This window comes from Syngnathoides biaculeatus, chromosome 15 (assembly GCF_019802595.1).
Source record: "Syngnathoides biaculeatus isolate LvHL_M chromosome 15, ASM1980259v1, whole genome shotgun sequence".
Classification (NCBI taxonomy): Eukaryota; Metazoa; Chordata; class Actinopteri; order Syngnathiformes; family Syngnathidae; genus Syngnathoides; species Syngnathoides biaculeatus.
In genome coordinates, this window is record NC_084654.1 from 9,240,001 (window position 1) to 9,258,012 (window position 18,012).

Consider the following 18,012-nt stretch of genomic DNA (forward strand, 5'->3'; position numbering starts at 1 on the left):
AAACTTTACTTCATAGAAAATGTTGTTATCTTATGTGAGGTGATTTCATTTTGTGACAGATGTGAGTGTGACTTGTAAGAAACCAGGGCAATTTTGAAAACAAGATGCTAATTTAAACAGAGAACATCGGGTATCATGTTTTTAAATGTATCTGTGCACTGACGGCCTTTTTTTGTTGTTGAAAAGTATATTTCAACACTACAAACAAAATCCTGAAAAACAATGGGTGATTGGATGGACTGAATATTCTAACCACTTGGAGCAAATAATAGTCAGCTTCTCTTAAGTGAAATCTTTGCCCAGGTTTATATCTAAACTTTAAGTTTCTATTGAACGTTAGGTGAATTTGTTGAATATTACCAGTTTGTCAGCAGTCTTGATGTCTGAATTGTCTTTAAACTTCAGTTTTACTTAAAATAACAATTTCATTTTTAATTTTGAAACTGAGGCACATAATTTATTCACAGTGTACTCTCTCCAGTGTAAATGCCGTGACCTGGGGCTCAAGGGTGACTAGTGTTTAACCCGTTCCAGCGTGGAATGGGACGTGCTTGCCATGTGAAAAGGAAATGGAGCAGGAAATTGGGTTAGATTCGCCTTTTTCCTCTCCGGTGTCACTAAGCAATCCCCACTACACACACACGAACACAAAACAACACGCTCACACATCCACTCCCTAGGCTCCAGCTAATAGTGGAGAGACCTGGGACTTTTTTGTATGTGTGCGAGTGTGTGTTTGTATGAGTGTGGGGGATTATAGTCGTGTTCTGCCTAAACCACCAAACACACTCAATCTACTGTCATTCAGCCAGCAAGGCTGAGTGTGTGTGATGGGGGACGATGGGGGAACAGGGGACCTATTACACACACTGTTAGGCACTAGCAGATAAAAAATAAAACTGGGGAAACACACAAATACTGTTGTGTGCAAATGCAGACAATACAAAAGTAGAGCAGCAAAGATTTATAACTGTTTTTCCATCACATCGGAAAACATTACACTGACATTCATTTTTTATTTAGAAACCCTACCTCAAGGACCTAAACTCTAAAAATTAAAACTTTCACAGTTCTTGATATCATGTGACTTTTAGGTCTCATTTGTCTGTCCAAAACACAGGATAGTTCCAACAATGTGACTTGGTAAACAAAACCAGCAGAATACCTGGTATACACAACCTCCTACTGGCTTAGACTAGCCAATAAATCTTTCGGCTGAGGGAATCGACTGGACCAGACGGTCATAGTCACACAGACGCACGCACATGCACGCAAACGCACACGCACACACACACACACACACACACACACACACACACACACACACACCACACACACACACACACACACACACACACACGCACACACACGCATGCACACACACGCACGCACACGCATGCACACACACACACACACACACACACACACACACACACATAGACACACACACACACTCACATAGACACACACACACACACACACACGCACACAGAAGCAGTCTCTGTTTCTATGACAACTGCAATGTGAAAGGATGGGGAGAAGGAAAAGAAAAATCGAACGAGGAGAGCAATCATTTCATTGCTGTTCGAAATTAAAGCCTAGCTGTGAGATTGGACTGGCAGACAAGGATGACAGAATGGCAGGTTTAGAGGGAGTTACATCAGATGAGAAAAAATTATGAAGGTATTAAAATGTAAAAAAGAGAGACTAATTAATGGGTTCATGAAGAATAGTTAAAAAAAACAACATTTTTACATTCTAACTGCCTGAGAAGAAATAAGACAATTGATGGTGTCATTTTATACCTCCCAGATTAGATGTTGTCTTTTCCCTTATTCTTTTGAAAGTATTTGTGTTCTCCATCATTTTTTTTCAAGTTCTAAATTGGGGGTCCTTTACCTTTACAGACATCCACCAGTTACAGATGCCCTGGTTGTGTGGGTTCTCCAATGTGTCATACTTTGGATCAATTGCTGCACTAAACAGGTTCACAAAATTGTACTAGTGAGTTTGAATGATTGGCATCAGGTTTCAAGAAGCCTCTGGGCGTCTGTGACAATTAGTGTGAAACTGGATTTTATATCCATCCACACTTTTGGATACAGAAGCTCGATGTTCCCGCAAGGTTGTGTTTTAGCAATTTATTTGTTTGGTAACAATTTGTTGGTTGTTGCAGTGAGAACTAATCTGCTACATTTTAAAATTTGATGGGTGCTTATGTTAAAAGCTTGTTTCTTATGATATTGTAAGTGAACATAAACAGAAAATCCAAACAAATAAAGGGACGCCCAAAACTGTAATAGCCACATCAGCACTTTGTCTTTTTTAATAGCTTGAGCAAAATAGTTTTTGGGAGGAAGGTAAATATGAAATGTTCAGGGGAATGGAAGACTAAAATGCACTAGTCAGTCGCAGATTGATTGTGAATAACACATTAAGTGGGAATTGCTGCATGACACCACCATTGTCTTTAATGCTAACCTCATTGTTCATTTTTATTCTATGGTCTGCCTAAGGTCATAAATGCAAGTCTCTAAGTATAGGTCTAATAGAGTCGAGGAGGCTGGGAATATATGAAAAGGTTAGATATAATTGATTCGACTGCAGGATGGTTCAAAAGGTCACTCTCAAATGAATGATTACATATGGAAAAGTACATTACAAAACAGTGGTAAGCTTTTGCACAATAGTCAATTTTTATATAGAAATGTGGTTTAATAAATAATTTTTGCAGAATGCTGCTGTATTTGCTAATAATAAATAAAGAAAATGCTCATGCACAAAGTCATGAGTTTACGTTGGGTCCAGGCATGTGGAAGGAAGTACTGTGAGATTTAGCAAACAGGAGGAATCAAAAGGATGATTTGGTTGGTGATGTGCATTGTGGTTATGGGGCTGTTTTGTCTGTTTGGAAGAGTTTTAATGCAGTCTACTTCCATGGGAGTGTACAGAGGCCATGCTTCACTGCGGCATTACACTGCTTTTAGTATGCAACCTGGAATGTAATCTATGGGTGCAGGTCTGCTGTATGCAGCTGCGTGTGTGTGGAGATGCCTGGAGGTCTGGTACGAGGTTGAAGCATAGTGAAAAAGGTTGAGTAAAATTTAGGACCTATTTCACAAGTCATTACAGTCAGAGATACCAATACACAATGTGAAACTAGTACATCATCATTTACTGAAATTTCACAATGTGCAGTTGAACATTGATTGAATCATAGCAATAACTGCCTGATTTCCGGCTCTAAAATCAGTGTCATTGCATCATCAGTGTGGGCTCATATCAGGTTATCACAAAGAGCAAAGTGGCAGTTGGTGTCATAAACCAAGGTGCAGGTTGGTCTGCTTTAGCCAGCTATGAAAATGACAGTGCATCTTTACTTAAGTGGATATTTCATCACAATTCAAAGAAGGTTCTAAGGGAACAGAACAATGGCAAGGTGTGCTGTAGGTGTGACAGAAGAATTTAAGGTGGAGGTGGGACTGCATCAGGGATAAGCTTTGAACCCCTTCCTGTTTTCTTTGGTAATGGATAGGCTTACAGATAAGGTTAGACTGGAAGCCCATTGGACCATGATGTTCGCAGATGACATTGTGAGATGCTGTAAAAGCAGGGAGCAGGTGGAGGAATAATTGGAACAATGGAGGCATGCACTGGAAAGGTGAAGAATGAAGATTAGCCGAAGTAAAACAGAATATGTGTACATGAATGAGAGGGATGGAGGGGGAAGAGTGAGGCTCAAGGTAGAAGAGAGAGCGAAGGTGGACGACTTCAAATACTTAGGGTCAACAATCCAGAGCAATGGTGAGTGTGGTAAGGAAGTGAAGAAACAGGTCCAAGAAGGTTGGAACACCTGGCGGAAGCTGTCTAGTGTGTTTTGTGACAGAAGAGTCTCTGGTAGTTTATAAAACAGTGGTGAGCCCAGCCATTATGTACGGATTAGAGACACTGAAGAGACAACAGGAAGCAAAACTGGAGGAGGCAGAAACGAAGATGTTAAGGTTCTCTTTCGGAGTGAGCAGGATGGATAAGTAGACTTTGATGCTTGGGACATGCCCAGAGGTGAGAGAGTGAGTATACAGAGAAGAAAATAAGTATTTGAACACCCTGCAAGGATGACCGCAGCCATGTATTGTGAGATTTTGGGGAACACCCTCTTTCCCTCAGTCAGAGCATTGAAGATGGATCGTGGCTGGGTCTTTCAACATGACAATGACCCAAAGCACACAGCCAGGAAAACAAAAGAGTGGCTCTGTAAGAAGCATATCAAGGTTCTGGCGTGGCCTAGCCAGTCTCCAGGCGTAAACCCAATAGAAAATCTAGAGATCTGTGTGGAGGTGTGAGCCAAAATGCCTCCTGCAGTGTGTGCAAACCTGATGAACCACTACAGGAAACGTTTGACCTTTGTAATTGCAAACAAAGGCTACTGTACCAAATATTAACATTGGTTTTATCAGGAGTTCAAATACTTATTTACAGCTGTGTCACACAAATAAATCGTCAAAAAAAAAAATCATACATTGTGATTTCTGGATTTCTCTTTTTAGATTATCTCTCTCACAGTGGACATGCACCTACGATGAAAATTTCAGACCCCTCCATGATTTCTCAGTGGGAGAACTTACAATATAGCAGGGTGTTCAAATACTTATTTTCTTCACTGTTTTGGTCAAAGCATGCTGAGAATGGAGCTCCCAGCCAAGAGCGCGAGAGTAAGACCAACGAGGAGGTTGATGGATGTTGTGAAGGAAGATATGAGGGCAGTTGGGGTTAGAGAGGAAGATGCATGAGATAGGCTAAGATGGAAAAAAATGACATGCTGTGGCGACCCCTAGCGGGACAAGCCGAAAGGAAAAGAAGTTTACACAATCCAAACGGCACTCACTTTCACGTTTATGTACATGCAAACACACACTTACTCTCTCAAACACACGCACACATAGTTGCTTTCATGGACCCCCACACAATGTGCAGGGCTGCAGTGTTTGCCTGTCGTGTGAATGGTGTGCTTGTTGTATTTAGAATATCAAGTCTGCACTAAGTACAGTAGCTCATTTAATGTGATGACATGTTGATGACATCATTTTGTAATTTATGTGACATTACCAAGTAATGAGTACACTTAAGCTAATATTTTTTTAGTAGTGTTGATTAGTATTGCTTAGCAGCTCCTGAAAGTAACTAAAACATTACTTGCAATCTAATTTAGTTAATTTTGAAATCAAGTAATCAGGAAAGTAACTAAGTTTCATTCAAGACCAAGTAATCAGTCAAGCAACTAAGTTTGTTTTTCAAGGTAATTGTAGCAAACTGACTGGTAGGTACTTAAAGGGGAAATCCAGTCCAGTCCAGCTTTGCATGAACAGTGTATCAATAGGTGATGTAATATGTACCCTATTTTGACAATGTGATGTTAAATCCTCTCTCATTTAATAGTGTTTTGAGAAGATTTTTATCAACAATGACAAATTTTCAGGGGTGCTGCCCATTTACGTCACATGATCTATGTGGGCATATGTGACGTGTACCGTGCCGTTCCAAACGCTGGATAAGATGGGACACCATTGTGCCCAGCACTGATTTCTCGGATTTATCCTCATCTGATGAAGAAATAGTATTGGTTAATTGGGAAGACGGAGGAATACTCCCACACAGATTTGAACCTGTGGCTGTAATTAATGTTGAATATTTGGATGCATCTTCGGGCAGAATGATGTGGAGTCTGACTACTCTGAGGCCTACGCACGAAATAAGTACTAAACAAAGGCCCCCGGGAGCTCCAGGCTGGCAGCCCCGGATAGTTTTTCGGATGGGAATGATGCGGAGTTTGACGAGCGAGCTCGGTGGAGGGCCGCGAGCCGAGCTTTCAGGTGGCGGAGGCCTTTAGCTGAGCTTCGGTGGTGGCGGAGGCCTTTAGCCTAGCTTCGGCGTCTAGGGCTAATGGCCTCTGCTCGCTTCGTTAGCCCCAGACACCCACGCTAGGCTAAAGGCCTCCGCTACCACCGAAGCTCTGCTAAAGGCTTCCCTGGACGTCAAAGCTCAGCTCGTCTTCCTGATCAACCGATGCTGCTTTTTCTTTATCAGATGAGGATAAATCCAAAAAATCAGCTAGGCATAATGATGTCCCATGTAATCCAGCGTTTGGAACGGCACGGTACACATCACATACGCCCAAGTAGATCATGTGATTCGCAAAATGGCAGCGCCCCTGAAAATTTGTCATTGTCGATAAAAATATTCTCAAAACACTATTACGTGAGAGCGGATTTAACATCACATTGTCAAAATTGGGTACATGTTACATGACCTATTGACACACGGTTCATGCAAAGCACTGGATTTCCCCTTTAACAGGAGCGAGTCTTGGATGGGAGGTTCAGGAGTGCTGAGTTCCTGGGCAGAAAAGATAAAGTTTGTACATTTTAAAGCAATTTCATTCCCACATTTATGAACAATGAGCATAAGACTTTTTGGGAAACTTTGAGACAAAACCACCAAATCTGATAAACGTTATTGAAATGTTGAACAACAATAGAATAACACCGTAGATTGGCTTTATGAATATATTGTAACCATTTTAATTTCTGGGGAAAGGCAATATACTTTATTTTGATACAGCAGCACTTCTACATACACAATGGGCATCAATTAGCGATTACGGTCCAAATTCCGGTTCCCTGTTTTGATTCCAGTTCCAAATGATTATCTACTCCGATTCTTTTAGGAGGGTGGGTCAAAAAAGTTTGCATGGTTTAAATAACGTGTTTTCAACTTATGAATATCCATTTTCTTAGCAGCCCACGGCATAGACTAAAATGAAAATTTCATCACAGGTTCTCATAACCTGTATCAATTTCAAAGCTATGAACTAAACAACTTAATATTTATTTATGAATGTTTCAGCTAAAAGTTAGATATTGTTAAAATCGTTATTTGGCAGTTATGGTACCACAAATTTACTTTCAGATTCAACATGAGGTGCTTGAGCCTCCACCAAAATAGTCTAGAAACGGCTATTGTAAAACTAAATGATCTACTGCAATTTTGGAGGTGTTAGACATTTTTTTTTCTGTCCCTGGTTAGTAGATCATCTTTAACATCCGCTTGCGGGAGCAATCAAGTTTGCATCTGTATTTGCTTGTGCAAACCTCTAGTAAATCAGGCCCTTATGTTGTCCTGCAATCAATATCAAATCGAGTTCATTTGCGTCCCTTGAAAGATGCTACAGGATTGCAAGTAAACATGTTTTAATGAGCATGCTGAAATCCCTTTGATTGAAAGACTTAAAATTTAGCTGAATGCTGCTACTTTTGAAAAAACATAAAATAGTGCAAACAAACTTGCACAATGTATCTGTAGTGTTTAGAAAAGATGAATGTCAGAAGTACATTTTCACTGAACTGAACATGTATGTACGTCAAAATGGGTGGCTACACTAACCATTTAATTTATACTGACTGCTGCATAAAATTTAAGTGGTATTTGTCACTTTACCCATTTCTATCAAAGGATCAAAACACTAGAATGAGGAAAAACCCAGCCTTAAATCAGATGAGGCCAACATGCCTCTGGCAAAATAATATGTTCAATTACCTTTTTGAGTTATAAATAATTCTGATGCACACAAAACATTAATAAAACCAGAATTTTGTCCTTTTTTCCTTTCAGCTTGTCCCGTTAGGGGTTGCCACAGCGTGTTATCTTTTTTCCATATTAGCCTATCTCGTGCATCTTCCTCTCTAAGACCCACTGTCCTCATGTCCCCCCTCACAAAACATCCGTCAACCTTTTCTTTGGTCTTCCTCTTGCTGCTTTGCCTGGCAGCTCCATCCTCAGCACCCTTCTACCAATATACTCACTCTCTCGCCTCTGAACATGTCTTAACCATCTAAGTGTGCGCTCACTAACTTTGTCTCCAAGACATCCAACTTTGGCTGTCCCTCTAGTTAGCTCATTTCTAATCTTATCCAACCTGTTCACTCCAAGCGAGAACCTGAGCATCTTCATTTCTGCCACCTCCAGTTCTGCTTCCTGTTGTTTCTTCAGTGCCACAGTCTCTAATCCATACATCGTGGCCAGCCTCACCACAGTTTTATAGACTTTGCCCTTCCGTCATATACATATACATATACATATATATATACATATATATATATATATATATATATATATATATATATATACACACACACACACACACACACACACGCACACACACACACACACACCGTACTATACTAGCACGTTTCCTCCATTCCTCATGCATATTCTCGCCCGCTAGTATTCTGTTGAACAAGTTGGTCAAAAACTCCACAATCACCCCTCCAAATTGCTTTCATACCTCCAAATGTCATCAGGACCTACTACTTTTCCATTTTTCATCCTCTTAGTTCTTTTCTAACTTCCCCCTAACTAATGATTGCCACTTCCTGGTCCTTCACACTTGCCTCTTCTACTCTTCCTTCTCTCTTATTTTCTACATTCATCAACTTCTCTAAGTAGTCTTTCCATCTATTTCGTACACTACTGGCACCAGTCAACACATTTCCATCTCTATCCTTAATCGCACTTAGCTGTTGGACAACCTTCCCATCTCTATCCTTCTGTCTGGGCTAACTGTAGATATCCTTTTCCCCTTCTTTCATATCCAACCTGGTGTAAATGTCGTCATATGCTTCTCGTTTAGCCTTCGCCACCTCTACCTTTGCCTTACGTCACATCTCAATGTATTCCTTGTACCTGTCCTCAGTCCTCTCCACGTCCCACTTCTTCGTTAATCTCTTTCCATGGATGACTTCCTGTATTTTGGGGTTCCAGCACCAAGTGTCCTTCTCCCCTTTCCTACCAGAAGGAACCCCAAGTACTCTCCTGCCTGCATCCCTGAGTACCTTGTCAGTAATATTCCAGTCTTCAGGGAGCGCTTCCTGTCCATCTAGAAGCTGTCTCACCTCTTTCCGAAAGGCCACACAACATTCTTCCTTTCTTAATTGCCAATACCTGATTCTCTGCTCTTCTTTTGTCTTCCTAATCTTCCTACCCGCTACCAGAGTCATCCTACACACCACCATCCTATGCTGTTGAGCTATACTCTCCCCCACCACTACCATACAATCTGTAATCTCCTTCAGATTACATCGTCTGCACAAAATATAATGCACCTGCGTGCTTCTAACTCCGCTCTTGTAGGTCACTCTATGTTCCTGTCTTGCATAGGAAAAAATAAGTGTTCACCACTGCCAATTCCATCCTTTTTGCGAAGTCCACCACCATCTGTCCCTCAAAGTTCCTTTCTTGGATGCCGTAGTTACCCATCACTTCTTCATCGCCCCTGTTTCCTTTACCAATATGTCCATTACAATCTACACCAATCACAACTCTCTCTCTCTCTGGGATGCTCAGGACTACTTTGTCTAGTTCCTTCCAGAATTTCTCTTTCAACTTGAGGTCACATTCTACCCGTGGGGCATAGCCACTTATCACATTATACACAATATCCTCAATTTCAAATTTCAGCCTCATCACTCGATCTGATACTCTTTTTACCTCCAAGACATTTTTCGCCAACTTTTCTTTTGAAACAACCCCTACTCCATTCCTCTTATCATCTACTCCATGGTAAAATAATTCAAACCCTGCTCATAAGCTTCTAGCCTTACTCCCTTTCCACTTGCTCTCTTGGATGCACAATACACCAACCTTTTTCCTTATCATCATGTCAACTAACTCCTGATTAATAAAACCAGAATAAGACCTCTTAAAGAGAGACTGAGACTAACAAACATAGTACAGGTTGAACATTCAGCTAAACTAGCGTTTAAGAAAAAGAACAACATAACCGCACCCTTGGGCAGGAAAAAGGTTTGCGTTCTAAATCATGTAAATGAAAATGAAGCTCAAGGAACAACTTGAAAATGTGTCATTTCTTTCCATTACTACTGCTTTTATGACCCTAATACGCAAATGTGGTGTTCCATAATTTATAAAGAGTTGGACATTACATTGTACAAACTAGAAGAGAATACATGTATCTTTCATCAGTAGTGTTATTTATCATGTATATTTAGACTTCATCTTTGACTACCACAAAGGACACCGTTGTGGCAATCCAAGGTGATCATTAGTGTCATTCGACTTCAATTTATTAATCAAATGGGACAAGGCAGTCACATGACTTCATACAAAGACGCCTGATTAAAATGACTAATTTTAGAGAAAAATAAGATTGTTTACTTTAACAACTCCTAAAAACAAATATTTTTAGTCTTGTGTCTGCTTAAAGTGGACATTTCAGCCAACTTCTTACTTGAGAAAACACCTTGCAGTAAGTTGTAGAGGTTTCTGTTGTTTTGGCAGTGCACGCACGCACGCGCACACACACACGCACACGCACACACACACACACACACACACACACACACACACCACACACACACACACACACACACACACACACACACACACACACACCACACACACACACACACACACACACACCACACACACACACACACACACACACACACACACACACACACACACACACACACCACACACACACACACACAGTGCCTGACTGGTAAGCACATCTCCCTCACAGTTTTGAGGACCTGGGTTAAAATCTTGGCCCCGCCTGTGTGAAGCTTGCATGTTCATGTGCCTGTGTGGGTTTCTCCAGGTACTCCAGTTTCCTCCCACATCCCGAAAGCAAGCTAGGTTAACTGAAGAGTCTAAATTGTCCATAGGCGCGAATGTGCGTGCAAATGGTTGCCATTCCAAAAGTATGGGATTGGCAAGGCTAGTGAAGACATCTGTGTTTCAAATCAAAAGATGAATGTGGGCAAAAGTTCAAAATTTCACCTTTTATTTCATGGTATTTACATTTAGATGTGTTAAACAACTCAGAACAGAGCACCTTTTGTTTGAAGCGCCCCACTTTTTAAGTGAGCAAAACCAATAGAACAGACAACATTTAAAGTGACACTTAAAGTGCCACTGACAGCCAAATATACATTTTAAAATAGATATTGTTATGAAAAATACATCTAATATTATTCACTTCAATGTCTATATGAAAAAAATAATGAGCGGAAAACGTGTCAATATTGCGAAAAGTTGCTGAAGTCTCACTTGACAGCCCAGTGGCAGCCATATTGCCTGCAACGTCATTTGCAGATGTCACACTGGGTCACACTGGGACATTGAGAAGACGCTGTGCCACCTGCTATAGGAGATGAACAAGAGATATTTGGGGATTTTTCTGACGCCCCTTCTGAGACTGAAGCTCATTTCAAAGAAGAGAACATCTCAGAATCAAGTGAAGTGACCGGGGCAATAGCACCCTATTGTTTCGAGCCATATTTAGATGATATGCAGATCACTTCTAACTAACAACAAACTCCCCGACAGACGGACGAGGAACCAGATGAAATATTCAAAATGACAGGCCTATAATTGTTCGATTTCCCAACTCTTTTACAAGTACTGTGTATGCAACAATAACTGCATCAAGCTGTGACCCATTGACTTCACCATTTGAAATGCTCTTCCAGGCCTTTGCTGCAACCTCTTTCATCTCTTGTTAGTTTCTACAGGTTTCTCACTTCAGTCTACTCTTAAAGAGCTAAAAAGGATGCTCTATTGGGTTAAAGTCTGGTGACTGACTTGGGCAGTCTAAAACCTACCCCTTTTTTCCTGTTATGAAGTCCTTTGTAGTGTTGGCTGTGTGTTTTGGGTCATTGTCTTGTTACAGGATGAAGCTTCTAATGATTAGTTTTTGAAGCATTTTTTGTAAACTGCCTGACAAAATGGTTTTGTAGACTTCAAAATTAATTCTGCCTTCTATTACCATGACATAAAATACATCATCAATAAAGACTTGTGTGTCCATTGCAGAAGCAGCCATACAAGCCCAAGCCATGACATTACCTCCACCATGCTGCACAGATGAGAGTGTTTTGGATCATAATCCTTTGTTCTTAATACCCTGATGCCTTCAATCACTTTGGTAGACGTTAATTTTGGCCAAATCAGTCCACAAAACCTATACAACTTTTGTGGTTTATCTCTGAACTTCTTTGCAAAATACAATCTTGTATTCTGATTCCTTTTGCTGATGAGTGGTTTGCATTTTGTGACGTGTCCCGTGCATTTCGTCTCTTGATGTTATTGTCACTAATAGTAATGTCACTGACTGTTGTATTTGGGTGTTTCTTCACAGCTCTCACAATAATTGGCCTGTTCAATATCTGTTGTGGAGTAAACCAGTGGTTTCTTTCTTCTGCAGGACATCATAAAATGTATTGGCGATGCCAAATGTTTGTGAAAAAGCACTGATTTCAGCATCGATTTTCCCCCGTCTCTCAGTTTCAAAAAGGCTTGCTTTTCTCCCATGGGCAGCTTTCTGTTCATCATATATGTTGAACAGAAAATTGCAGTTTTCACAGATGAAACCCAAAGCCAAAACCAAGCCCTATCAAATATTTAAGCAATTCATCGAGAAGGCAACACCTGAGCAACTCTCAAAGCAAAGCAAAGCAAATGAATTTGTATAGCGCAATTCATACACAAGGTAACTCAATGCACTTTACACGATTAAGAGCATTCAAATACAAAAATAAAAACATTTGAAAATAAAAAGTACAAGTAAAACAGCTTTCAGTGCAAGAAATATCACTGAAATGTGGAAGTACTATTAAACGTATAAGGGAAAAAAAAATTTTAATCTGGATTTGAAAACACTCACACTTGGAGATGATGTCACCTCTGTTGGTAACTAATTCTATATTCTTTTATAGCATAATAGCTAAATGCTGGTTCACTACGTTTGCTTTGGACTCTGCACTCCCCCATTTGACCAGAGTCAGTTGATCTCAGACCCCAACTGAGTTTGTATTCCATTAGAAGTTCTTTCATGTATTCAGGACCTAAACCATTTAGTGATTTATAAACCAGTAGAACTTTAGAACCGGAACATTAAAATCCATAGTGGTATTACTTAAAAAATTAATCCGTTCCGAAAGTCGTTTCATAACTTCAATCTTTCCTAAGTAGAAATGCATTTTACTTGTAAACAGCCTAATTCATTACGGCCGTAGGGGGATGAGACAGCCTACAGGGAGAGGATATAGCGAGGGTGGTGGACTATAAATACTTGGGGTCAATAGTCCAGAGGAAAGGTGAGCATAGTAAGGAAACGAAGAAATGAGTCCAAGCGGGAAAGGAGGAGGAAGGTGTCAAGTGTGTTATGTGACAGAAGAGCCCCTGCTAGGATGAAAGGCAATGTTTATAAGACAGTGGTGAGGCCAGCTCTGATGTACTGATTCCAGAAAGTGGCACTGAAGGGACAATAGGAAACAGAGCTGAAGGTGGCAGAAATGAAGCTGTTGATGTTCTCTCCAAGAGTGACCAGTTAGATAGCATTAGAAATGAGCTCATCAGAGAGATAGCGAAGGTGAGATGTTTTGAAAACAAAGTTAGAGAGCAAAATTTGATGGTTCGGACACGTCCAGAAGAGAGATTGTGAGGATACTGGTAGAAGGGTGATGAGGATGGAGCTGCCAGGCAATTGAGCTAGAGAAAGACCAAAGACAAAGTTGAAAGATGTTGTGAGGAAAGACATGAAGGCAGTTCGTGTGGGGAGGAGGATGCAAGAGATAGGATAACATTGAAAAAGATAACGTGCTGAGATGACCCCTAACAAGGCAAGTCAAAAGGAAAAGAATAATAATAATTTACTCCCTTTTGATGGGTGTAGCGATCCTCTGAAATAACAGTGGTGAATTATGGTCTTTACAGATGAGATTATGTTTTTTGCTAAACAATGTCTCTCTCTGGTGTAATACCCCCTCTTCCCTATGTGCTAATGGCATTGTTGCCTCTTTCAAAAGCCAAACAGGGGGTGGACAGCCAAAATGAAGTGTGCACAACTCTTTTATTTGTTCCAAGGAAGAGTGATAGCAATCTTTCATCCATACTATCACTGGCTGTGATACACATCTTGTAAATATATTCTCTCCTTGTCTTTCTCTCTTTCACCAACTATCTCTTTCAATCTCTTCTGCACTTTGCTGTTATCATGGTGATCAATTGCAAGGTGATTATTTTCTCCAGCAGAGTCCCCACACATATACACGCTGACCTAAAAACATCACGTAAAAAAAAAAAAAAAAAAAACACCACGTGCACACACACACACGCATACCACAAACACACACACACAAAGCTTAAGGTTACAAGACATGTGACTGATAACCTGCACTGACAAGGTTAATGTGTAGAAGTACATACAGTACGCTCCATAACAAACAGGAACATTAGTGTCCAACTCCTACATCGCATCACTCCATTGGATTCCATCAGTCAAATGAGTACAAAACAAATGCCCCATGATGACCAAATTCACAAAGATACCTTTTGTCACTCAGGTTTTCCATTTATTGTGTTACTTTTTGTCCTAAAAGATTCAACAATGAAATAATGCAAAAATGAGCAATGTCTTCGTGACCTGGGTCAAAGTCTGATAACCCATACGTAGTCGTGGCCAGTGTGGAATTTAACACCTGAGACAAAATACCCCTTTGTTTTGTGCTGTTGCACTAATTGCCATGCATATAATAACCTAAATATGCAAGCGTCAATAGCTCTGCCATTGTGTATTATGGACAGAGTATTTCCCACTCGATGAGTTCTGTTACAAATCTGTTATTTTTACTGTTAAACATCTTATGTACCAATTTACCTGTAATGTGTGAAAGCAGCCATTGTTTAGTAATATGAGAAATATTTTCTTGCAACTTTTAGTGTTTTAATTTTATTTTTAAAATTTTAGTGTGAAAAGTTCAACAAGTGGGATTTTAGGGCTCTCTTAAAAGGGAGTTGTGTGAATGTAAAATAACCGATTGTGTCATCACACCAGAGGAGACCTGAAGGAAAACTCACCTCATGCTACGTAGGTCCCAGCCTCTTATTGCTGTGTCACTTGCAGTGGCAAGTTGGCCGCAGTTATGGTGAGGGCTCCACTTACCAGAGGTAAATTTAAGTTGCCCTTTCCCCTCAAGCATAGCAGTGCTGGAGATCTGCAAAGGATCACAGCCCTGCTTATTAGCATCTTTAAGCAGCGATTAAAATGAAATCTCTACAAAGCCAGTACAGTGAAACACATTTTCCAAGAAATGACTGTCGAAATCCCAAAAATGCAATACAACTATGCATAGCATTACAAAGGGAGCGAGAGAGACAGAGAGAGAGTGACAGACAGACAGACAGACAGACAGAGATGCGTTATCCATATTTGGGATGAAAAACATTTACTAGAAGAAAAAACAGTCACAACAGTTTATCTTCCTCCAAACAACTCCAAACTTCTACACCACTTGGAGCAATTCACATTCAATATGTATTTGGTAACATGACGAACACAGTGATGCTGATTTGTAGATCATAAAATCCACTTTTTTATTTTATCCTCACAGCAAGTTAATTAAGTAGTTGTTTAGTCAGAGCTAGCTACTAGTAGAATAAAGTATTTTCTGGGTTGAAAGAAAGCAGACAGCTACAATCCTGGATGATTATCCTCACAATGTCCAGCGTTTCTTGAAAAGTCCACCATGAAAATGCATTTTCAATACTGTCCGACATTTGTTCTCCTCTATCACCCATTACTGATATTTTGGCTCTGATCACCCAATGAAAAGATGGAAAGATGCAGACGTCACTTTAAGCCGTTTCATGGACCAAGTTTTATGAATTTGAAATCTGAATTGTGAAAGAAATACAGCCATTGCTAAGAGTCTGTATGTCTCATTGACCACCACTCCTTACTATTAAGGCCACTGGGAGATTACATTGACAAATTGGATTGGACACAAAATAATTAAGTAAATAAATCTAACTTTCACATTACTGGAGGTTGGCCAACCAAAACACACTATGAAATGAGGATAATTGATGATGGGAAATTAATTCGAGGGTCTGTTCTTCATCCTTGTACACCTTAACAGCCTGGGAACCGATGCGAGGATCCTGCTCGTAGACTACATCTCTCCATTCAAAAGCATCATCCCTGAACTCCTCTCCTCCAAGGTTCTTCAGATCAGTGCCTTGCCTGCCATTTGACAATGGACAGGATTCATACTCACTTAGAGCACTGGTTTGGTAAACCAGGGGTTGTGGGTTCATATCCCACTGGGGCCTCCACTCCCTGAGAAGGGTTGCATCAGGAAGGGCATCCGGCATAAAAATTGTGCCAAAACATATATGTGTGTTCATCTGAGATGGCACGCTGTGGCGACCCCGAAAGTGACAAGCCGAAAGAAACGTACTTAGGGGCTGACACGAAAAATTTAGGGCTGACACGGAAAAAATTTAGGGCCATCGTGGGAAATCAAGAGTAAGGAAAAAAGACTCACCCAATGGTGCCATCAACCGTTCTTGGTTCATCAAATGTTCCAGTATCTCAGTCCCTGTGACAGTGATCACCTGTCGCCCCTTGTGGTAGTTCTCATTGATATGACCATTGCCAATGTCTTCACATAACTACAGAAAAACAAATTCTAACTACAATTGCAACTACATACACAAATGTCTTCTACTGATGTCTGTCTCAGCACCCCTACTCTAGCTCCTTGAGCCTACCCAGTGCCTCCTCTATTTGTTGCTGCAGAGGTGCCAAAGTGGTTCTCTTGTCCTTTGCTCTGCCTCTGAGTGCATTGGCCACAGTGATAAACCTCAGATTCCTCTTTTCTTCTGCCTCCTCACACAGCCTGTCAGCCTTCTCAATAAGCGTAGATATGTCAGTCTCTATTCTGGCTTTTTTGGCTTTGAGGCAGTAGAGATGAAAAGTGGGCAGCGATGCCAAATGTAGCCAGGTATGAAGTCTTCCTTTCCCCACAGTGGTAGTTTTTAGCAATGTCACTGTCTGGGAACATGACTGCAAACACTTTCGAATTATTTTCACAAGATTTGTAACTGTAATGGCTGCAGATCACTTTTAAAGTTCACATGAACTCTGCCTTTAACGAGTCTGTCTTCGTGTATTGAACTACGTTCATAAAGCCTGACTTCTGGCTGGACAACTGTAGGTGTGCATTAGGGGTCGCAACCGGTCACAAATAACCGGTTACAACCACTTTTTGGTTTTTAAAATCGAAACCGTAATCGGACTTTCGAAATCGGTTAAAATTTCCAATCATTTCTTCCGGTTCCGGTACTCCACATTGTGCTATTTTTTCAACACCATTTCCACTTTTTTCAAGTTTCGCTGTTAGAGTAAAGTTGGACTCAAAAGAACATTCAGTTAAATCAAAGAAACATCAAACATGGCATCGAGGAAACGCCCTTTCTGAAAGTCCGAAAGAAGAATGTTTACGTTAAAACATTTTTACAAAAAAAATAAAAATTTAACTTACACGAGTGCGTTGTTGAAACCCACATTCAACAAGCTTGTTTGTCAATATTGTATACAAACTACCCCATTACCGCGGAGCAAATTAGCGATCGATGGTGTAGTGCCGGAGAAAAGGAGTCTGAGGCGGAGTGTCGGACACAGGATCAAAACTTGTTTTATTGGCAGACATCAAAACACTACTCGCATAACGGGGGGAACTCTGTGAACTCATCACTCCAGAAGAGCAACAAAAAAACAGTCCGTGCGGAACCCCGCACCCCAACTCGAGGTCCCGTGGGTGAATTATGTAAACACCACAATGGTACTGGTTTTAAAACCGGTTAATCGTTTTTTTGCTACAGCTTTTCGGTTAAAACCGGTTATGAAAGTAAGCGTTTTTTTGCGATTCCTAGTGCGCATGCACTGCTAGTACCACTGCCTGAAGTTGATGCTTCACTATCTTGATATTTTAGAAACAGATTCATACCAACGGAAGATGAGAGAGTCTTCGCCAAATCAGCGTGTCTCCTGTTTTTCCGGTGCGACTCCAGCGCTTTGACGCCCATCTTTTCAAGCTGGTAACTCTGCTTGCACAGATGGCAGTAAAACATGTGCCGATCTTTTGGATC

At 40.7% G+C, this 18,012-nt stretch overlaps 1 protein-coding gene across 1 annotated transcript in view; it reads right to left on the minus strand.

The window, feature by feature from the left end:
• eipr1 (EARP complex and GARP complex interacting protein 1) overlaps positions 1-18,012 on the minus strand; it is a 78,867-nt gene that overhangs the window by 22,283 nt on the left and 38,572 nt on the right. The window contains exon 6 of the mRNA XM_061842806.1: positions 14,938-15,074. Coding sequence (XP_061698790.1) covers positions 14,938-15,074 — 137 coding nt within the window. The remainder of the gene's footprint in view (positions 1-14,937; positions 15,075-18,012) is intronic.